Source organism: Equus caballus, chromosome 28 (genome assembly GCF_041296265.1).
Source record: "Equus caballus isolate H_3958 breed thoroughbred chromosome 28, TB-T2T, whole genome shotgun sequence".
NCBI lineage: Eukaryota > Metazoa > Chordata > Mammalia > Perissodactyla > Equidae > Equus > Equus caballus.
The window spans coordinates 47,790,598-47,811,933 of record NC_091711.1 but is presented as its reverse complement, the minus strand read 5'-3'; the positions used below and the strand labels follow the sequence as shown (position 1 = coordinate 47,811,933).

Genomic DNA, 21,336 nt, shown 5'->3' with positions numbered 1-21,336 from the left:
TCTCAAGTGCTACCCGTGGAGCTGGGGACTCAGGAGATTAAGCCATGCCCTCCTCACCAGTCCCACTGGGTCCACACGCATGTGTACACACACACACACGTGCAAGCACCCCCGCACACAGACATACTTCGCTGGCGCCTCTGTGGACGTTCCATACACCGAGTTTCCTCCTTGCCACACACGTTGGCCTCTGTAGGTGACTGGCGTGGCCGGAGGCTCCTTAGCAGGACTTGGCTGCCACATCCCCCAGACACTCCTGGTGTGTCAGCCTCTCAGGCCATCCCCGTGTCCTTGTCCTTGCCGGCCACCATGCCCCTTGAGGCCAAGTGGGGAGGTCATGGGGCTGCAGTGCCTGAGTGCCTGCGTGCTCTGAGTGCCTCTGGGAGGGGGGCACCCACAGCTCCCGTTGTCACCAGGCGCACTGATGTAACAGCTTCAGATACCAGCCCTGAACACATGCTGACCACAAGCCTTCACCCAGCTGCTCTTCCCACCTACAGTGCCCAGTCCTCCTGCAGCTGAAGCTCAGGGCAGGCCCCTCTCCTCCCCCCATCAGCACCCTGACACCCCTCCCCCCCATCAGCACCCTGACACTCCTCCCCCCCATCAGCACCCTGACACCCCTCCCCCCTCCCATCAGCACCCTGACACCCCTCCCCCCTCCCATCAGCACCCTGACACCCCTCCCCCCTCCCATCAGCACCCTGACACCCCTCCCCCCTCCCATCAGCACCCTGACACCCCTCCCCCCTCCCATCAGCGCCCTGACACCCCTCCCCCCCATCAGCACCCTGACACCCCTCCCCCCCATCAGCACCCTGACACTCCTCCCCCCCATCAGCACCCTGACACCCCTCCCCCCCATCAGCACCCTGACACCCCTCCCCCTCCCATCAGCACCCTGACACCCCTCCCCCCTCCCATCAGCACCCTGACACCCCTCCCCGCCCCAGCACCCTGGCTGCTCCCCACCCCTACTCCCCATTGTATCCTGGGTGCCCCTCCCCCGTGCCCCCATTCTCACCTTGGATGCCCTCCCCATGGCACTTCACACACCATAATTGTCTCTGGCCCCATCTGTCACCTCCACCAGGCTGAGGACGCCTTGAGGGCAAGACTGTGGGTTTTTCCTCTTGGCAGATCTGGGCCTGGCATGCAGAAGGCTGCAAATATTTGTTGAATTAATGAGTGACAACAATTTTAATTAGTTCCTTTGAGTTTAGATTGCAGATTAGGATCTTTAAAAGGTTTATTATACCAAATAATTTTTAATTATAAATGAATTGTAAATGTAGTCAGCTGTGGTAATTCCTGAGCGAACTTATATATCGTTTTCAGGACCGTTGGGGGAAGAGGGAAATCCAATTTGTTACTCTTAAGTCATCTCTTAATCGCTTAATAACAGGATGTCTGATATTGGATTAATCTCTTCCATCTGCTCAGACCCTCACTCAAGGCGCCACTGAAAGAGGCTGGAGCTGGCGTTCTTCGGGACCTTGGAAGTGTGTGAGAGTGTGTGTGAGTGTGTATGTGAGGGGTTTGTGAGATCGTGTGTGAGTGTGTGTGTATGTGAGGGTGTTGTGTGAGTGTGTATGAGTGTATGAGAGTGAGTGTGTATGAATGTGTGAGAGTGTGTATGTGAGGGTGTTATGAGAGCGTGTGTGAGTGTGAGTGCATATGTGAGGGTGAGAGTGTGTGAGTGTGTATGTGAGGGCGTTGTGAGGGTATGTGTGAGGGTGTGAGAGTGTGTGAGTGTGTGAGTGTATATGTGTGTGAGAAAGTGTGTGTATATGAGTGTGAGGGTGTGTGTGAGGGTGTTGTGAGAGTGTGTGTGTGAGTGTGAGGGGGCATCACGTGGAGCGGGCACTGGTGGGAGGCTCTGGCCATGCGCACAGTAGGTGCTCAGTGGAGAGCTCCTCCTGGCAGCCAGGTGGCCTGCAGGGCTGGGAACAGGAGTGAGCACACTGCCTTCAGGGACCAGGAGCTGACAGGTCGGGGTGGGCGTTATGGGGCCCAGGACGCATCTCAGAGAACATTCTGTGTGGACTGTGTCCTCATGTGTGACTTTGAAAAGTCCCTGCAGCCTGAGGGCATGTCAAGAGCAGATTCCAGCTGGCCACCAGGTGTATCGTTGTGATAAAACCAATCTGGTTCACAAACGTAGCAGACAGCTCCGTTTCTTCCCTCCGTCCGAGGCTGGCCGCCCCAGGTCCAGCCCATTCCCAGACTGCCGGGCCTGAGCCTCCATGACAGGATTGCACCCGAGCCTGGCGTGCGTGGAAAGTGCAGACCTGCATGGAGATGGCTTGGGCGCAGTGTCAGCCGCCCGTCTTGGAGACGCAGATTCCTCGGCAACTTGGAGACTCGCAGACACAGGGCGCGTTGTGGAACGGCAGGTGTCAGCCAGCCAGATGCTATTTTCAGCTTCACTGGAGATGTTCCCTCGTCTCCAGGCCCCCTGACAGTGAGCCAGACAGAAGCTGTGTGACTGTGTTCTGTGCACTTGGCTGGCACACGGGCCTCATCCCGTCCGTGGGAGTGTTGAGTCTTTCTTGAATCTTCTCGCTCACCAACTTCAGAATAGGCCCACAGCTCATTAATTTCAGGGGAAGGGCATGGGGGGCCGCTAACAAAGGCCATGGGAGGGGGACCGCAGAGCAGATAGGAGGATGGAGGGTTTGTCTTCCACTAGAACCAAATTTGAGGTGGGAAAGAGTTTTTATTCTACTCCTTGAATCCTGGAAACTAATTTCACCATCTGGATGCAGGGGGAGAAGAAGCCTGAAAAAGAAGTAAATTAAAACACTCAACTCCAGAAAAACGTGTAAGGTGTCATGAAGACAAGAGAAGGAAAGATGCTAAAATACACATTTTCTCTCTTTGCTGAAAGATACCTTTTCCCGGGGAGTCCTCTGCAACTTTCTCTCAGGCTTCTTCCACAAGAATTCCTGGTTAATCATCTAAAACGACCGTGTCTTGCCCTTCTAGTGTCGTGCGAAATCTGTCTCTTGAAATTTAAGATTGGAATTTTCTTAGCAAATATTTAACCAGAAAAAAAAAATATCCCTGCTTTTCTGTTCTGAGCAGTTGCAACGTAAGTTGCAAATTAATAGACGTCTGGGCCAATATTTGATCTTTTCACCAAAAGAAAATAATTTGTCGGCTCTTCACTCAATTGGAGGGAAGGGTCCCTGGGAGTTGCAAAGACGCTCTGTTGCTGTTGGTGGGAGGTTGTCCCCACTGATGCTGGGGACCAGGCTGGTGTCACCACCACCAGGCAGCGGGTGGGTGAGGTCACGGTGGATGTTCACTCCAGCACCTCTGCCGGCCACAGGGCCGCTGTGGGCAGTTCCAGGTCCCTGACCAGAGCAGGCACAGCTGTGAGTGGCTGAGGGGGCTTCACGGTGTGTGAGGGCAGCTGCCCCCTGCCCGAGGGAATCCTGGGCTGCCCCTGGCCCCCTGACTTCAGGAGTTAACCCACCAAGGGGTCAGAGGCTTAATATAGACTCTCAGTGGTATTTCTGTTTCAAAAGGGGTCTCAGTGAAATTATCCTGGAAGGGACTTCAGGGAGTGGGGAGACACTTGGGGGCCAGGAGGCTGGCCCCTCTAGTCCTCAGCAGGTGCTACCCCCTCCGTCTCTTGAGGAAGGTTAAGCCTGCAGCAGCTGCTACCGTGGGCTGGGCTGGGCTGGCGGGAGGGGTCCTGTCCCCTTCAGGGGCCGAGCAGCCAGGGTGGGAGAGCTGTGTGGTTGCCAGGTCCCCCCTACCTCAGCTGCCTCTTTCTTGCCCCGTTCTCCTAGGTTTCTGGGTGAATGTCCTCGGGGCTCTTCCCTACAGGTCAGAGCTGGACCAGGGTCTGGGAGCCTGGGGAACGTCCTGGTTTTTGTCTCGCTTCATGAACCCTGTGCTCAGTGTGCTGACTTACCTGGATGCAGAGGAAGAAGTGTCTGATGCTGTTTCCAGTCGCCTTTGTTTTTGCACATTTGCTCCTAAATGGGTACAAATTATTGGCATTAGAAGTCCTTGCCGCTCCCTCTCTTCATTAAGCCTCTGCAGTTAATAATTATTTTCTCTCTGCAAAGTATAGTTCATGTCAAACAGCAGAATAGGCAGGTGCAGGGTACCAGGCCTCCCCGGCCGGTTCAGGAAGATCACAACTTACGTCCTTGTAACTTGAAGGCTGTGTGTCCCGGGCCCAGCCCCTGAGCCTCTCTGGGCCCCATGTCCCTCGTCACTGGGGTGGCTGGATCTGCTCTGGCTCCTCACTGGGCTGTGGGCGGACAGAAGAGACGATAGGTAAGAACAGTGGTGCAGCTCTTGCGGGTTGCAGATCTCCATGGGGCAGGAGAGCCCCTCATCCTGGTTTTACTGATGTGGAAACGGAGGTGTGGGCAGGCTCAAGGACTTGCCCAAGGTCATAGGAAGTGGGTGGCAGAGCAGGATTGTCTCAAGAGCAACTGTCTTCGAGAGCCAGGTGGAATCTTGGGGCCTTTCGTGACCCAGGGGTCATGCAGTGACACTGTCCTCCTCTATTGACGGAAGCTGTCCCCAGCCCACCCAGATTCAAGAGGGAAGGGACCCAGGTCTCAGCTATTGGAAGGAGGATGTCAAAGCGTTTGTGGCTGTTTTATTAAACCACCACATTCTTCAGACTCACTGTGCCCCAGACAGAAAACCTCGCCTCCTTCCTGAGTTTCCTGTCTCTGGGAATGGTGTCCCCATTGAAGCCAGAAACCTCGACTCTGCCTCTTTCTCCTAGCGATCGCTCCCCCTTCCACACTCTATTTTCATTTAAAGAATTTTCATTGTGGTTTTGAAAGAATTCAAATATACGAGATAATATAACACACACGTGTGCGGTGTGAAGGACCACAGACACGTGCACCGTAGACCCTTCCGTGTCCCTGACGGCCTCTGCATGCCTCCCCGGTCGCATCCCGCTCCGGCTCCTTCCCTTTTCCCTCTGGTTCCGCGGCACGCCGTGTTAGTTATCAAGAGGACGCTGGCCCACAGCCCTCGTCTGCTTTCCTCAAATCCAGAAGCTCTGAAAACCAGAGTAAGTTTTGCAGAAATTCGTTTGGCGGCAAAACCTGATCCAAACCGACGTGCGGCTGTGGACAGTTTTTATCCTGCTTGGCGCGAACGTTCCCACGTGGGGCTGCAGGAAGCTGACGCATTTGGCTGTGGCGTCTGCTGTTAAGTAAGGTGGTATGTGTACCGTGTTACTGTCTTGAATTGAAAAAATTCTGAATTCCAGGACCTTCTGGTCCTGAGGGTTTCAGATAAAGGATTCTGGACCTGTCTTGTTAGTTGTGTCTGTTTCTGGAGTTTGGATAAGTGGTACCATCCTGGATGTCTTCATCCGCGGCCTGCCTCTTTCACTCAGCATCCATGTTGGGGTCCCAAATTGTTGTTGGTTCTTCTCACTCTTGTGTGGTGTTCTATCCAGTGAATGCACCTCTCTATTGATCTGTTCTGCTGCTTGCTATTCTTGAGTGCATCTCCCGGCCCATGGAGGCATGACTTCTCCTGGGTCCTGGGTGTGGACCCTGAATAGCATTGCTGGCCATCTGGCATGGGAATGATCCGTGCTCTTAGATACCTCCTGGTGCTTTCCAGAATGATTGGCACAATTTGCATTCCCACCAGCAAAGAATGAGCACTTCTCCTTGCTCCCTCCTTGCCGTCACTTGTTCATGTCTGGCTTCTTAATTTTTGCCAATCTGGTGGGTGTAAAATGGTATCTCATTGTGGTTTGAATTTGCATTTCTCAGGTTACTAATGATGTTGAGCATCTTTTTATTTGTTTTAGGGTCAGATATGTTCCAGTTTGTGACTTGTCTTGTCATTAATTTTTTAAATCAGGTTCTTTGTAAAGTTCTTCTATTTAATGTCACAATTTGTCACTTTTTCTTTTTATGGTTGTTTCATGTGTGTTAAGAAATCCTTATATGCCTCAAGATCATAAACATAAGTTTATACGATCTCTTCCAAAATAGATTTTGCCTTTCACGTTTAACTCTTTAATTCACTGGAGTTGGATTTTTTGGTTCGGTGGAGGTAGGGATCCAATGTCATTTCGTCCTCCATATAGATGGTCTCCAACCGATGATCTCAGGACCGTTTGTGGAGTGGGTCCTCTCTCCCAGTGTCGGCTCTCTGGGGCGCATCCTGCTCTCTCTGCTGTCCGCAGTCCATTGGTCGGTTTCCTGCCAGCCCTCTGGTTACTGTGGACTCACATCTCAGAGAACCCGGCCCCTCCTGTGTTCTTCAGTAGTGCCCTGGCCATTCTTGGATTCTAGAATCATCATTCAGGTTCTGTGAAGGACCCTGTGGGGATTTTGATAAGAATGGCAATGAATCTATAAAGCAGTTGGAGTAGAACTGCTGCCCTTTCCATGCTGGCTCTTCCTGTCAGTGAATATAGCGAGGTCTTCATTTCTGTCAACAACAGTTTCTATTTTTATTTATAAAGGGCTTTTATGTCTTTTATTAGATTTATTCTTAAGTGAAGCATATTTTTGCTGCTATTGTAAATGATGCTTTAAAAATTACATTTTATGAGGCTGGCATAAGGAAATACGTCTGATTTTTCTGTCTCGACCTCCTCTGTAGCCACCTTGCTAAATGCTCTTACGCGTTCTGACAAGTCGTCTGCAGAGCCTCTGGAGTTTTCTGTGTCGACTGTCACACGATATGTGAATAATGATGTTATATCTTCTTCCTTTCCACTCATTCATTCATTATCCCACTCATTCATTCATTCATTCTCTTGCTGTGCTGCCTTAGGCCTCCAGGACAAGATGGCAGTGGTGAAGTGGGCACCACTAAGTGCGATGTTGGCTGTTGGGCTTTTCTGGAGGCCCTGGATCATTTTAAGGAAGCACCTGTCTCTTCTTCGTTTGCCTAGAGTCTTTATTATGAGTGATTGCAGAATTTTCTTGAATCTTTTCCTCTACTTATTGAGATGCAAATAATGCTTTCTTAAAAAAATGTGGTGTTATGTTAACACGTCTTCTAATGTTAAATTCCTGAGAGATTTAAATCCAATTTGGTCTTGATATGTTGTCTTTTCTATACATTATTAGATGTAGTTTACATTTTCTCCTTTTTGAGAATTGTTGCATTTATGTTCGTGAGTGACTTGGCCGGTAATGTTTCTTTCTTATGCTCTGCTTGTCTGGTTTTGGCATCAAGGTTACAGTAACCTCGTAGAATGAGGTTTTTTCTTGCTGCTGTAACAAATTACCACAGACTTAGTGCCTTGAGATGATCCAGATTTCTTCTCTTCAATTCACTAGGTTGGAAGTGCTGCCCAGGCCTCACGGGATGGAGCCGAGGTGTGGGCAGGGCTGCCTTGCTTTCTAGAGGCTCTGGGGGAAACTCTGCTTCCTGGCCTTTTCCAACTTCTAGAGGGGCCCACATTCCTTGGCTTGTGGCCCCATCTCCATCTTCACAGCCAGCAGGTGGCATCTCTGTGACCCCGCTTCTGTCATCACAGCTCTTTCTCTCACTCTCTGCTCCTGCTTCCTCTTCCATTTTTAAGGACCCTGTGATTACAGGGGGCCATCTGGATAGTCCAGGATAGTTTGCCTGTTTTTAAGGTCAGCGGCAACCCTTTTCCGTGTAGCGTAACGTGCTCACAGGCTCCAGCCTCAGGACCAGACCTCTTTTTTTTCAGGGAGGGAAGGCATTATTTTGTCTATGACACATAGCTATGGTAAAAGATTTATGAAAGTGCCAAGTAACAACATGGTCTCCTGCTCCCCCGTCCCCTAGAGTCCCCACCAGGGTGCACGTGTCCTGCCCAGAGGCAGCCTCCGTCTCCCGCTTCTTTTGAACCTCCTGGGAGGCCAAGGAGAGCCTGTGCTGCTCCGGGCATCAGAAGAAGCTTTTCCCAAAGACGAGGCATCTGGTTGAGGTGCACCTGTGTCGTCTGCCCTGCAGGGTGCCAGATGACACTTCCAGAGCCAGGCCCAGATCGCGGTCCCCCAGCAGCCACTGCTGCCTTCCTGTCCTGGAGGCACTGTGGGGCTTAGGGCTAGGAGCGGCTTAACATTTGTCACCAGTGGTTCCCAGAGACAGTCTGAATTTCAGAGGCGCTGCTGGCCAGCGTGGGGGTCGAGATAGGGCCAAACACAAGTCTAGCTTGAAATGTTGGAGAAACAGAAACTTCCAGTATGAAAGGAATCCCAGGGGGCATTCTTAAACCAGCACACGCAGGTGTCTGTACGCAGAACTTCCAGTGCAGGGGAGGCGCGAAGGAGAAATGGCACACGAGTACCCTCGTCTACATGGTACCCGCCCAGAGGGAGGTCGAGGGTCACCTGCTGCTCTGCCCATCCATGGGGCTGGAGGGGGAGCGTGCCTTGGTGACTGCCCAGCTGAGTGGTGGACGGCACTTTTGGAGCCAGAGCCCGGAATGTTCCAGACTGGCACCTGTCTGTCGCGAATCTGCGGGCTGGCGGTGGGCTGCTTGCGAGCAGCTGTGACTGAGGGGCCTTGCGGAGCTCTGAGCAGGGCGCCGGGCTCAGCGGCAGCAGGCTGGACTTGGATGTGTGTTTGTCAGAAATCTCCTCTTTATTGCCCACAGTTCTCTTGGACTGACAGCCACTCCTTGACATGTCCGGGGCTGGAAAACATGTGAGTGTCCCTCAGCAGGTGCCAGGGGCCACATTGCCATGCTGTGGGGCATCATTCGGGTCAGAACAAGGCAGGGTGCTCCCTAGTTCTTTTAAATCCATTTTGGGACTTAATCTTTGTCTCAGGGAACTTTGCCCATTTTCCTCGGGTGGAGGCGAGGAAGAGCGAGGCTGGACGGGGTCCCTGTTGGCTCCGCGGGCGGAGGGAAGCCCCAGATGCAGCTGCTGGGAGGCGTGGGGGCCCCGAGCCGGCCTACCAGCTCAGGGTGCTGACCCCCAGGCCCTGCTGCTTCCTGGGTTCCTGGTTCTCACTGAGAGTCTCAAACTGGAATTAGACTGTAGAAACTTTTATGTTGTTGCCTAGAGCAGGACTGTCACCTGCGTGCGATTCTGTCCCCAGCGGACATCTGACAGTGTCTGGGGACATTTTTGGTTGTCACAGCTGGAGGATGGTGGCTAACTGACATTAGCGGGTGGAGGCATCCTGGGCGGCCCCTCACCGAGAGTGATCCGGCCCCTGAGGTCGGGCGCGCTGCGGTGGAGAAGCCTGCCCTGGAAGCTGAACCTGCTGCACCCTTGCTGTTCTCCTCCTCGTCCTCGCACAGCCCGCATGTCAGGCCTGGCGATCAGCATGCACCCCCAACACGGGGTTTAGTGGGATCGGACTTCTGCATTCCTGTTTGGCAAACGACGCCTGTGTATTGTTCAATCAGTACTTGAAGTAAAACAAAAACCAGAGACAGCAGAGGTTCCTGATGAAACTCAGCGCGGTCCCGGTGGAAGGCAGAGGCGGCCGCGTGTGTTCACGGCGGGCATGTGGCCCTCCCGTGTGCGGGGTTTCCTTCGCAGTATTTAGTTTATGGCATCAACGGCTGGCGGTGGCTCAGCTCCACTCGGCATTTTCACGGGGAGAGAGTTCCTTCGATCATCGCCAAGGTCAGAGGTGGCGTCCCAGCTCCTTGAAGTCGAAGGTGGTTCTGTGCTCACAGCAACTGTTCGTCTCCTCTGACTTCATCCACTGCTTGGTTTTAGGGAAATTGTTCTTAAGATGCCTTTGAAAATAGTTTTTTCTTCCTTTTGGGTAATCTCCTGCAAAATAAAGCAGGTTTTAATGTGTCAGTCCTTAACTCTTTTTTCCTTTGTTTTTATTGAGGTGATGCTCATGTAACATTAACCGTTTCAAAGCGGACAGTTCAGCGGCATTTGGCACATTCACGGTCTTGTGCAACCACCACCTCTGTCTAGTTCCAAAGCATTTCCCTCGCCCCAGAGAAGCCCCATACCCACCACACAGCCGCTCCCCACTCGCCCCCTCCCTGTGCGCTTGGCAGCCACCAGCTTGGTTTCTGTCTCTGTGCGTTCGCCTATTCTGGACATGGCACACAATCCTACAGCACGTAGCCTTTTGTGTCTGGCTTCTTTCACTCAGCGTAATGTTTTGAGGTGGATCCATGTTGTAGCCTGTCAGTGCTTCATTTATGGCTGTGTCTGAATAATATTCCTCTGTATGGAGAGACCACGTTTTGTTTATCCATCCTCAGTTGATGGACACTTGGATTTCCCCTTTTTGTTTATTATGAATATCTCTGCTATGAGCATTCAGGTGCAAGTTTTTGTGTGGATATATGTCCTCAATTCTGGGTCATGTTAATTCTGTGTTTAACTTTTTGAGGAACCAGTCCGTAACTCTTCACTGAGAGTTATCTTGAGAAGAATGCACTTTCTCTGCATCTCAGCCCTCAGCCTCTGTAGCCTGCGGTCCGCTGGCCACTTAGAACCATGAACAAACCCACCTGTTATGATTTCAGCCTTCGAGAAGGTTCCATCCAGCATAGACATGACGAGCTGTGATTTTCACAGGATAATTGATGGTGTGAAATTCTGAATTAGACGTTAACTTCTGCCTTGGGATGGGAGCTTTAGTTTATACATGAAATCAGGAGAGAACATTTCTGAATCCAGGTTATCAAATAATAAGTATGGGAGTGACATTGAGAAGGAAGTTTTAGATATCTTTGTTGTTTCATTTCTCATGTACTTATGTTTTTATTTATTTATAATTGTAGTAAAATTCACGTAACATAAAAGCCACGATTGTAACCATTTTTAGGTGTGCAGTTCAGTGGCATTCAGTCCATTCACATTGTTGTCATCACCACTGTCCATCTCCAGAACTCTCATCAGCTCCCTGAAACTCTGCCCCCATCAGCACTAACTCCCCCTCCCCCGCCACAGCCCCTACACCGGCCGCTCTGCTTTCTGTCTCTGTGCATTTGACTTCTCTAGGGACCTCACATAAGTGCAATCATCCAAGATTTGTCCCTTTGTGACTGGCTTATTTCACTTGGCACAGTGTCCTCAAGGTTATTCCGTGCTGTCACCTGCGTCAGAATGTCTTTCCTTTGCAAGATCTCCTCATTTCTTGTGCCCCCTGAAGTCAGGCATTTTCTACCACGTATGCTGTTTATTTGGCTCACTTGATCCTGGTAGCCTGGAGATCTGGTTTCTTCTCCCTCTCCTCCTTGTCTTAGGAAAGAATAATTCCTTGTCATTGCAGAATTTTGTAATTTTGGAGGAGAGGAAGGGTGCTGGGTAAGTAAGTGTGTCTTGGAAACAGAATAATGCAGCAGAATCAAATTGTATACTTTATTTGAATGGTTGTATATTTGAAACTGTAAAAATTTTTAAGAGGAGCATTAAAATACTCATTATTTACCCATTTATGGGCTTCCCAGTGCCTGCGTGTGCATTTCCATTTGCCCCGAGGAGCCACATCCCTGCCGGTGATGACTCAGCTGGAGCCTGCAGCCTGGGCCTGGGGCCCCACGTGCAGACTTGGGTTTGTTCTTTCCCACAGGGCTCCTCGAGGTTGTTGCAGTTCCTGGTGAGCAGCTTACATTTCTCACATTGCAGCTAGTTGTCCTGTTTGATTTGCATTGTTAACGGCAGTGGCGGTGATGGGACATGTTGACTGAGTGCTTTCCGTATGCCTGTGGGCGCTGGTCTGGAATTTGTACCCAGTGTCTTGGGTGGCCCTCCCAGCATCCTTATGGGGGGTGCCCTTGCTCCTGCCCCTGCTTACTGATGGGCCAAGCAAGGTTTGCCCATGTGAACACCTGACCCAGTTATCGGGGAGTGGGGTGTGGGCACAAAGTCAGGCACAGCTGGAGGGGGCTGGGGAAGGGGTGGGGGGGCCTTGACGTCATTGGAGGTGAAGGAAGAGTGGGCTGAGGGACTCACATGTCCATATGGGGGTGCATGTTGTGGTCAGGGCCTGGGTGCTGGGGCCCTGCAGGAGTGTGGATGTCCCCCCAAGATAGGGGTCAGGAGAGGAGCACCAACTCCGCATGAGGGAGGCATCGGGGTCCAGGGGCTGGGATCACGCACCTGGGGAGGGTGGGACTGGGGGCTCTCTTGGGAGGTCAGGAGGGAGCCCTCCTCCCCATTGTCCAGCTGAGGTCACAGCATCCATGGGGACAAGGAGGAAGGGGCCTCTGGCTCTGCCCTCTTCACCCACCCGGGACCTGGCAGAGCTGGGCCGGCCCCTTTAGCGCATTGCGAGTTGAGCGAAAGGCAAACGTGCAGACGCGTTGAGGGTGGCGTCTGGGTTTTTGTGTAGTACCTGATGTGCTGCTCACCCTGTGCTTGCATGGGACTCTCCCTTCCCGGGCCTGAGGGCCCCTCCTCCACACGGGGCAGGAGAAGCTGCATCTTTGCGGGCCGGCGGGCCTGACACCAGCACTTGCCCCTGCTGTCCCCCGAACGCTCGTCACCTTGTTCCTGTGAAGCGAACCCGGATCCCCAGACGCGGCTTCTAGGTTTGGCCTTTGTTGCCCAGAAAGGAGGGAAGCCAGACGCCCTCCAGATAGCAGATCAAAACCTCGCACCTGTCTTCTGCCCTCAGTTTGGCCTCAAAACAACAACACACCCCACGGAGGGAGGAACGCAGGGAACCACTTCAAAGTCCCCTGGCTTCGGGCCCGAGCAGGCACTCCCTGCCCCTTGTGAGGCCTCGGGAGAGGGCAGCACAAGTGACAGGAGTGCAGCCTTTGTCTCAAACCGGCTGGACAGCAAATAGCCGCCTGACCGCAGCACTGTGGCCGTGCCAACCAGGCCTGGCAGGGTGTCGGGGATAGGAGCCGGGGTGCCTCCCCCAGACCGTGGTGTGCGTGGGGTGGGGTGATAGACACTCACGGTCAGTGGTCCTGCTCCCTCCTGGCACCAGCTGTGTCTCAGCTGCCAGGGGTCCTGCCTCACTGCGTTGTCTCCAAGTCCCCTGGTGAGAAGTCAGCCTCTGCTCCTCCGTGTCCTCAGCAGACCCTCCCAGGCTGGGACCACGAGCCTCCCGACCCTCCGTCCGCCCCATTTCCCGTCGGTGGGTCTTGAACCCGGTCGTTCTGGGCCTGCTGCTTGCTGCCTGAGTGACCTTGGCTGGGTTCTTTGGTCAGCCTCTTTGCGCCTTATTGTCCTCCTCTGTGAAGGACCAGCAGTGGTGCCCCTCATGGGCTGTGACAAGGACCGAAGGGGCAGTACCGGGGAAGGTGTTAGGATGAAGCCACCACGGGCAGCAGTGAGCACCGTCTATCCACAGGCCCAGTCCACGCCGTGAGGACATTTCTCCTGCAGCCAGCCCCAGCTGCGCCACCCAGAGCGCGCAAGGCTGGAGCGTCGGAGGACCTCTGCCCACCTCTATGGCCCTGTCTCCCCACAACAACTGTCTTGCCTGTCCTAGGTGGATTAGTGTCCCCCCGAGTTCCAATCCGCCTGGAGCCTCAGAATGCGGTGTTTTCTGGAGACTGGATCTGCTCAGATGTGACCAAGGTCAGCTTTGAGACGAGGTCATCCTGGATTCGGGTGGGCCCTAATCCAACAGCCAGTGTCCTTTTAAGAGAAACACAGACACACATGGGGAGAAGGCTGCGTGATGACGAGTCAGAGATTGGAGTGACGAGCCAAGGAACACCAAGGACTGCCAGCGGCCACCAGCACCTGGGGGAGAGCCAGGGAGGAGATTCTTCCCCAAGGCCTCTGGGTGGAACCAGCTCTGCCCCTGCCTTGCTCTCCAACTGCTGGCCTCTCTGCTCTCGGACAGGCTGAGAGGCTGTGTTGCTTAAGCCGCTCAGGCCCCCAGGCTGTGGCGCTCTGTTATGGCAGCCCCAGGACAAACTCCATTCCTCCTTGGAGACCGCCTCCCCGCTGCCTCTGGGGTTGTCCAGGCACCGTGTCCTACAAATGCGGCTCTGTCCTGTGCCCTCTGAGCGCCACTGGCTCCTTGGAGGCCATCGCGTGACCTCTCCCTGCAGTGTCCGAGGCGTGGGCCCGCCACGAGGGACGTGATCGTGGACAGTGGTTATACTTTCACCAAAGTCGGAAGGCTGGACAGGCCCCACCCTCCGTGAAGACCTGCGGAGCTCTTCCTGTGCATCGTCTGGGGTTGTGGGCGAGGCACCTGCCAGTGAGCATCCTCCAGCCGCGAGCTCTGCCATCTGTTCTCTTTCCCACTGTGGCTTGGGGACATGGAGGTGACTTATCTTTCCTGAGGAAAGCCGTAGAAATTGCACTTGTGGGGCTCTGCAAGGCTGGCTTGGAGTTGCTGGTTCCAGCACCATTGGTTACAGCCACGGAAGAAACGCCTGGAATGCAGTCTGGGGAGAGCCCTGGGCAAGCTCTGTGTTTTCCAAAATAAAAATAGGCTTTTAACTGATAAACTTAGTGTGTGCTCACACAGAAGAATAGAACAATATAGGAAAGTATAGAGGAGAAAGTAAAAAAAACCCCGAATATCAGCGTGAAAAACAAGGAGAGTCTGAGGAACTGTCCCGGCCTCGGGGAGCTGAGGGGACGTGACGACTAGATGTCATATGGGCTCCTGGACAGGGTCCTGGGCCAGAGAAAGGACAGTAGGTAAAAGCTAAGGTAATCTGAAGACAGCGGACTTCAGTTAACAATGTATCCATGTTGTTACATTAATTGTAACAAATGTTATCACACTAGCATGCTAACACTGGCCGTGCGGAGATATCTGCAGGTCTCTGCACTCTCTTTGTATTTTTTCTACAAACCTAAAACTGTTCTAAAATAAGTTTATTTAAAAACAAATTCCTCGACCCAGACACAGCCACTGTAGACAGTGGATGTTTTGCCGTCCCGGCCAATGGCTCTCTGGACTTGTGTACAAACATATTTTTTTGTTTGTGTGAAAAGGTCTCACTTTTTTCCCCTAACATCGTGTTGTCCTGTCTGTTCCAACAACAGTGGAGGTGTGTGTCACCGTTCTGGGTGGCTCCGTGGTTGGGACACCCGTTCTTTATTTAGGGGCCCCCTGTGTGGGGGCGGTCAGGTTTGTGCCTGTGGAGGCTCAGAAATCCAGGCCAAACGACTTGAGTACAAAGTAAGTTCATTGTCTCCCAGGACCTGGGGTGTCCAGGGGGGTCCATGGTCTTGAAAGAAATTAATGTAGATTAATAGTAGGGTGCATATTTTGTTTTCCAGCACACTCGATGTTAGTTAATATTTAATGCTCTTTTCTGGTCATGTTGTCATTTTGCCCCTAAGTGAAGATGTCTGTACCTGGAACGTGGCTCCTTGTTCCTGGGCATTCCTCTGTGCTGTGGCCCCCTGGGCTGCCTGCGGGAAGATCCCAGTGCTGGAGCCCCCATCCCAGCCGGGCAGGTGGGCAGGATGGCCCAGAGCACCCAAGACGGGCTCAGTTTTGACCTTAAAATCAGCATGACGTTTGCGTCCTGGGCCAGAACAAATCTATGTGTGGTTTAAGATTAAAAGGATGTTTCATAAGAACTGCCACCAGGAAACAAACCAACAATATCCTATGTTCCATATTGTTATATTGAGCCTTTGCAAAAAAAAAAAAAAAAAAGAAAACCAACAACAAAAAGATAGAGACATCCACAAAAAAAATAACTTACTTGGAAAATTGGAGTCTCTGATGGTGTTTGACCAAATGTCAATCTTGGGGTTAAAGAGGTGCCACTGGAAATCTTCATTCTTCCCTGCCTCCCTCCCTCTCTCCCATGAATGTTTATCCAGCAGCTTCTGAGAGCCAAGAACTGTTCTAGACGCAACAGGTACTGCAGGAACAAGACCTACAGGTTCTCAGTCCTCGTGGGCTCACAGAGGGAGAGACAGAGATGAACAAATAGTAATAAAATCAGGCTGTGGCTGCTCCTGTGCAGTAGGAGTAGGGATGTGGCAGAACATGGTTGGGGGGTGAGGAAGGCCCCTCGGATGCGGGACATTCAACTGAGATCTGGATGGGTGATGAGAGCAGTTCTCCAGGCAGAAGACAAGGTGTGCAAAGGCCCTGGGGCAGGAAGAGGGAGCCAGGGTGATAGGGACGTGTCGCTATGATGAGAGGGGAGGGTGATAGGGACAAATCAGGTAGGACCATAAGATGAGGTAAGCGGCGTGGGTTTTATTCTGGGTGCCATTGGGGGTCCCAAGGGAGTAGCAAGATGAGATGGGCAATTTAGAACAACTGCTGTGGCTGCAGTGTGAGGACTATGGTGGAGGGAAACTGAGGGACTTCCAAGTCCAGCCCATCCCAGGGGAGGGGAATCAGTGTTCACTCTTGCTGGGCAGTGGCCTGTGTATAGGGAGGGACGGAGGGGGTGGTGCCATCCTTGAGGCTGTCTGCCACAACACGCTCTGCCATTTTCTTTTCCTTAATTTGTTTTTCCTCGTTATTTATTAGTGATTACCACTGGCCCTTTGTTCAATGAGCTGCAGGTGTGGTCTGGGCCGTCAGCTTTCTGCTCACAGAAGCTGTAGACAGAACCCAGCCCTTACCTGGCAGGCCACTGGGTTTTGTGCCAGCCTTAGAGGTGCCCTCCCCACAGCAAGCTTATACAAATATTATTTTCACTTTCTAAATTTGCCCTGCCAGGTTATCACGAGGACTGGGTGGAACAGTAGCAGCGCGCTAGGGGCCTGACTTCCTAAGCCGTGGGTGTTATTATTGGAGCGGCAGCCGGGGCCTCCCTCCAGCTATTAAGTGGGGTGATGCTGGTTTTCTCAGAATCTCTCTGATCTCGGGTTTGCTGTGATAGTTAAATAGAGCACCCAAATGTGTTGTGACTTCTGGAGCAGTTATGCTTCTCCGTTGTTTGCACAAGTTATGTGACTCATGGTCCCTCCCAAAGTGGCTTGTGGCTCCCAAGTGCCTGAGAAAAACAGTGCCAGGGTGTGGAATCTTTGATGCTTCTGCTCCCCATTATTTTAAGGGCTCCCTGTAAGCCTTGAGTCTTGGTGGGGACTTTGCTGGGCCAGAGTGACGACAAGGTGGCCTCTGGGTTTTGTCACCTGACTGCATCCTCTCAGTGGTCCCAGGCTTTCTTGCATCTTCTGCAGCTTCCCAGAAGCAAGCGGGAAGGGGTGCCCCCATGGCTCCTGCTTTCTTGGGTGGGCACCCGCCAGGCTGTCGGTTGAAGAGGGGAAGGAGAGATCTTCACCCACTAGGGGCTCACAGGATTGAGGGGGGTCACTGGCTTACACAGTTGGCTCTGTGCCCCATGGAAACTGGGGGGTGCGCTTGTGGGGGGCCACAGGCAGGGAGCCCGGGCAGGAGGAGCAGAGGGGCAGGATCCATCAGAGCCGTGGGGACACAGAATCTGAGCCAAGCCAGAAGGATGTAAACTGTCAGGTTTCTCTTGGGTCCCATAGCACATTCGAGGCAGGGCCTGGGAGGCAGGTGCAGGCCCCCTGGCTGGGGTGGCTGCACCTGTCACGGATGCCGGGGAGGCTGGTGCTGCTGCCCATGGCCGTCCTGGGGAGAACCCCTGGGGCCAGCCCTTGAAAGATCCTGATTCTGGGCTCAGAACTGATGGTGTGCTCATCTTTATAACCAAAGTATTCCACCCTTTTTGGTCTCAAAATCCTAAGTCCTTCGTTTCATGATTTGCTCATTTGTGTTGGCTAAGCTGCAGCGTCATCTCGTGTGTGTCTTTCTAGAGCAGCATTTGCTGAGTGTCCCTGTGTGCTGGGCATGTAGAGATGAATCAGTCACAGCTTAAGGGAAGAGAAGCCGTCAACACAGCATAGACTAAGGCCACACCTGGGCGGGACCATCCTGGACAACTGTGGGGTCTGAACTGGGCGGGGGGATGGGTGGGATCGGGGTGGGTCTCCTGGGGCCTGAACAGGTACAGAGGTGGTAAAATGGGCTCTCAGTGTCCCTATGTGTCTGCAGCGAAGCATGTGAGGCAAGGGGGCTCTGGGGCATCGAGGGGCTAGATCGTGGTGGTCGTGGGATGTCCTGCTGAGAGGTTAGGGGTCCACCAGGGACTTCTGAGCGAGACAGACATGATGGGAGCTGTGTTTTGGAAACCAGGTGTGGAGGGGGCTGAGAAGTGGGGCTCAAGGTGGTGGTCACAGGTGGGGCCAACATGGGAAGTGGGGATGCTGTACCCGGGTGGGACCGGGACTCCCATGGGCAGTCATCCGAGTGACCCCACCCTCCTTGTGTGTCACAGATGGCATCCACAGCGTCGTGGCGCTCTGCACTCTGCGGGTCACCATCATCACGGACGACATGCTGACCAACAGCATCACCGTCCGCCTGGAGAACATGTCGCAGGAGAAGTTCCTCTCTCCACTGCTGTCCCTCTTTGTGGAAGGGGTGGCCACGGTGCTGTCCACCACCAAGGACGACGTCTTTGTCTTCAACATCCAGAATGACACGGACGTCAGCTCCAACATCCTGAACGTGACCTTCTCGGCCCTGCTGCCTGGCGGCGTCCGCGGCAAGTTCTTCCCCTCGGAGGACCTGCAGGAGCAGATCTACCTGAACCGGACGCTGCTGACCGCCGTCTCCACGCAGCGCGTGCTGCCCTTCGACGACAACATTTGCCTGCGCGAGCCGTGCGAGAACTACATGAAGTGTGTGTCGGTGCTCAAGTTCGACAGCTCGGCGCCCTTCATCAGCTCCACCACCGTGCTCTTCCGGCCCATCCACCCCATCAACGGCCTGCGGTGCCGCTGCCCGCCGGGCTTCACGGGTGACTACTGCGAGACCGAGATCGACCTGTGCTACTCCAGCCCCTGCGGCGCCAACGGCCGGTGCCGCAGCCGCGAGGGCGGCTACACCTGCGAATGTCTGGAGGACTTCACGGGTAGGTGTCGCTCCCCTGGGCCCCGGGGTGGGCGCGGGCGGTGGGGAGGCCCGGTCACTGTGGCTTTGCACGAGGCTCCCAGTTCTCACGTCAGAGGGTTTCCGGTGGCTTCCTCTGTCCATGTCCCTACTGAGGGAAATGGTCAAAGGACAGACGCTGGGCCTGGGTGTCAGCCCCGGGAGCCTGAAATGATTTCACAAGTGGCATCTTCGTAGCCAGCAGGCAGGCAGCTCCGAGGTCTCTATTGACCCCGTGGGACTTGTCACCTCTTTATGAGAACATTAGGAGGAAGATTATAGTGGGAGAGCCACCTGAAAAAAATCGACGTGCATGAAATGGTATGTCCTCCTTTTAAGTGGCTTTAAATTTAAAGTACTTCATTCCGGATTTCAAGTTTAATTGGTTGTTGTAAAACCATGTACCTGGGAGAGAAGTCGTGAGCCATTAATCCTTTGGGTCTGGGAAGAGGTTCGTTCCTTCGTGCCTTGTCGTCGCTGTAGAGATCGCTCATGTTCTCCGCCTTGAAGACGCACTCACGCCGAGACATCCTGACTAGTCCCAGAGGAATGGCTCCGAAGGCGGCTCACAGCTGTTTCTGAAAATGAACAGCCCGCCGAGAGCCGCACAGAAACGCACGTTCTGCTTTGGTCTCCTGTCTCCTGTTAGATAATGTGGTGGCCCCTGTGAAAATCCTGTTTACGACGGCCCCGAGTGTGAACCGCCTGTCTTTTGGGGAAGCTGTCTGGGGATTAGGCGGGACTTGGTTCGTACCGGAGGTAGCGCCGGGATGCTTCCATGTGTCCCCGGTTAGCGTGTTTAATGTAAACACCTGAGCAGTCGTCCTCTGCTCTGTGGGACAGCGCAGGTTGATCGAGCTTAGGACTGGGGTTTAGGGTGTTAGCAGGTATTTATCGAGCAGGAAGAGAGAGTAAACCTGGTCACGCAGGGAGAGGAAGGCAGCTGTGCCTGGTGCTTGGCATCAGGAGAGGAGGAGAGGCCCCTGGAGAGGGCCCTGGCAGCTGAGGAGGTGGGGTGCGCCCCGCTGGCCCATGTGCGCCCCAGCCTGCTTCCAGTCAGGCGGTGCAGCCCCGCGGTGAGAGGGCGCTTGATTGCCTGCCCGTGTTCTCCCCTCCCCCGCCTGTCTGTGGCTGGCTGGCTGGCCGTCCTTCCCGTCGGGTCCAGAGGTCTCTTCCCGCTGTCTTACTGAGTGTTAGTCTTCAATTCCTGGCTGTCCTGGGGCTTGGAGTGGCGGGAGGAAGGCAAAGGAGACCCCCGGCCTGCGAAGCCCACCCTGGGTCGTTGGGGTGGGGGCTCCGGGTGTGCCGAGGAGACCTGGCCCGGGCTCCCCTCCCCCAGCCCCACTCTGAGTCCTAGTGGAGCTGTGTACCCTGGGAGCTTCGAGAAGCAGGCAGTGGGACGCCCCTTCCTCTCCTTCCCACTTCACACCACTGAGCTGCTGTCGTGGCCTCCTCTGATGTGCTGTGTCCCCAGGCCCCCAGGAAAGGGCCTGGTGTACTCCAGGGGGTCAGCCTGTATATGGTCATTTGCTCTCGCCACAAGCATTGAGTGCCTGCTGTATGCCGGGCCAGTGCACACATCAGACCTGCGCCTGCCCAATCGGGTGGGCCACCCAAGGTTATCTGTGCTGGTTGAGACACATGGCGGCAGGGACCTCTTGGGGAGAGCCCCTCACACCCCCAGGCTCTGGCGGCTTTGTCCTGAAGACAGTCGGAAGCCTTGGGTGGGGTCTCACGCGGGTGAGGAGACCAGCTCCGCCTCGAGGACGCAGCAGCAGGCCTGCATTGGAGAGATCCAGGATATAAGCTTGGGGCCACATGTGGGCAGGGGAAACCGAGGCCACTAGAGACCTGTGGACCCCTGGATCCTCTCCAAAGAGCGATTGACCTGTTGAAAACTTGCAAAGTTCTCAAATTTCATTTTCATCACTAGAGTCGTTTCTAGAAAAATAATGACCGGGGAATGGCCCGGTATGTCATCACCAGAAGACGCACTGAAATGTCGTGAGTGGCATGGGACTAATTTGAATGTCTTTGGGACCAAGATTATCATACGAATTTCCCTTGAGATGGGACTGATTCAGACTGATTACTTTTGCCCGGCCCTCCTCCCTCTCTTTCTTCCCTCTTTTCCTTTGAAGCCGGTGCTCTTTGGCTCGGAGGTAATTGAGCTCATTTATTCGCGGTGAAAGCAGCGCTGTCGTCGCCAGGGTTTTATTACTTGCTCCCTGGTAAGCCGAGCCCCGGCCTCACGGTTGGGAAGTCGGAGGCGGCCGAGGCCCCTGGAAGACCCCGGCTTCCTGTGTTGCGGGACAGGAGACGAGCGAGGGGAAGGAGGCTATCAGTTAATTTCAGGAAAAGCTCAGTGAATTCAATGCTGGAAAAAATACTCCTGTGTTTCTTAAGTCCACTTGGGCCTTAGTGGAGTATCGAGGCTCCAGAAGACGAGGGGTCCCTGGTCCTCGTAGGGAGAAGGCCGTCACCCTTGTCACCACGTGTCCGTGCAAATAAGGCTCTGTGCTGGGGCCGTGGTTGGGGCTGCAGCCGACC

The 21,336-nt window shown here is 53.8% G+C and overlaps 1 protein-coding gene and 1 long non-coding RNA gene across 3 annotated transcripts in view; one reads left to right on the top strand and one right to left on the bottom strand.

Moving 5' to 3' along the window:
- The window catches only part of CELSR1 (cadherin EGF LAG seven-pass G-type receptor 1), a 148,099-nt gene that overhangs the window by 37,608 nt on the left and 89,155 nt on the right, over positions 1 to 21,336 (top strand). For both annotated transcript variants that reach the window (XM_023631339.2, XM_023631340.2), the window contains exon 2: positions 18,131 to 18,769. In XM_023631339.2, coding sequence (XP_023487107.1) covers positions 18,131 to 18,769 — 639 coding nt within the window. The remainder of the gene's footprint in view (positions 1 to 18,130; positions 18,770 to 21,336) is intronic.
- LOC138921203 (uncharacterized) lies at positions 1,235 to 6,244 on the bottom strand. Its single transcript, XR_011433573.1, has 4 exons — positions 4,163 to 6,244; positions 3,926 to 3,989; positions 2,895 to 3,007; positions 1,235 to 2,781 (listed from the first exon to the last, which is right to left on the bottom strand). It is a non-coding gene; the product is annotated as an uncharacterized lncRNA (long non-coding RNA).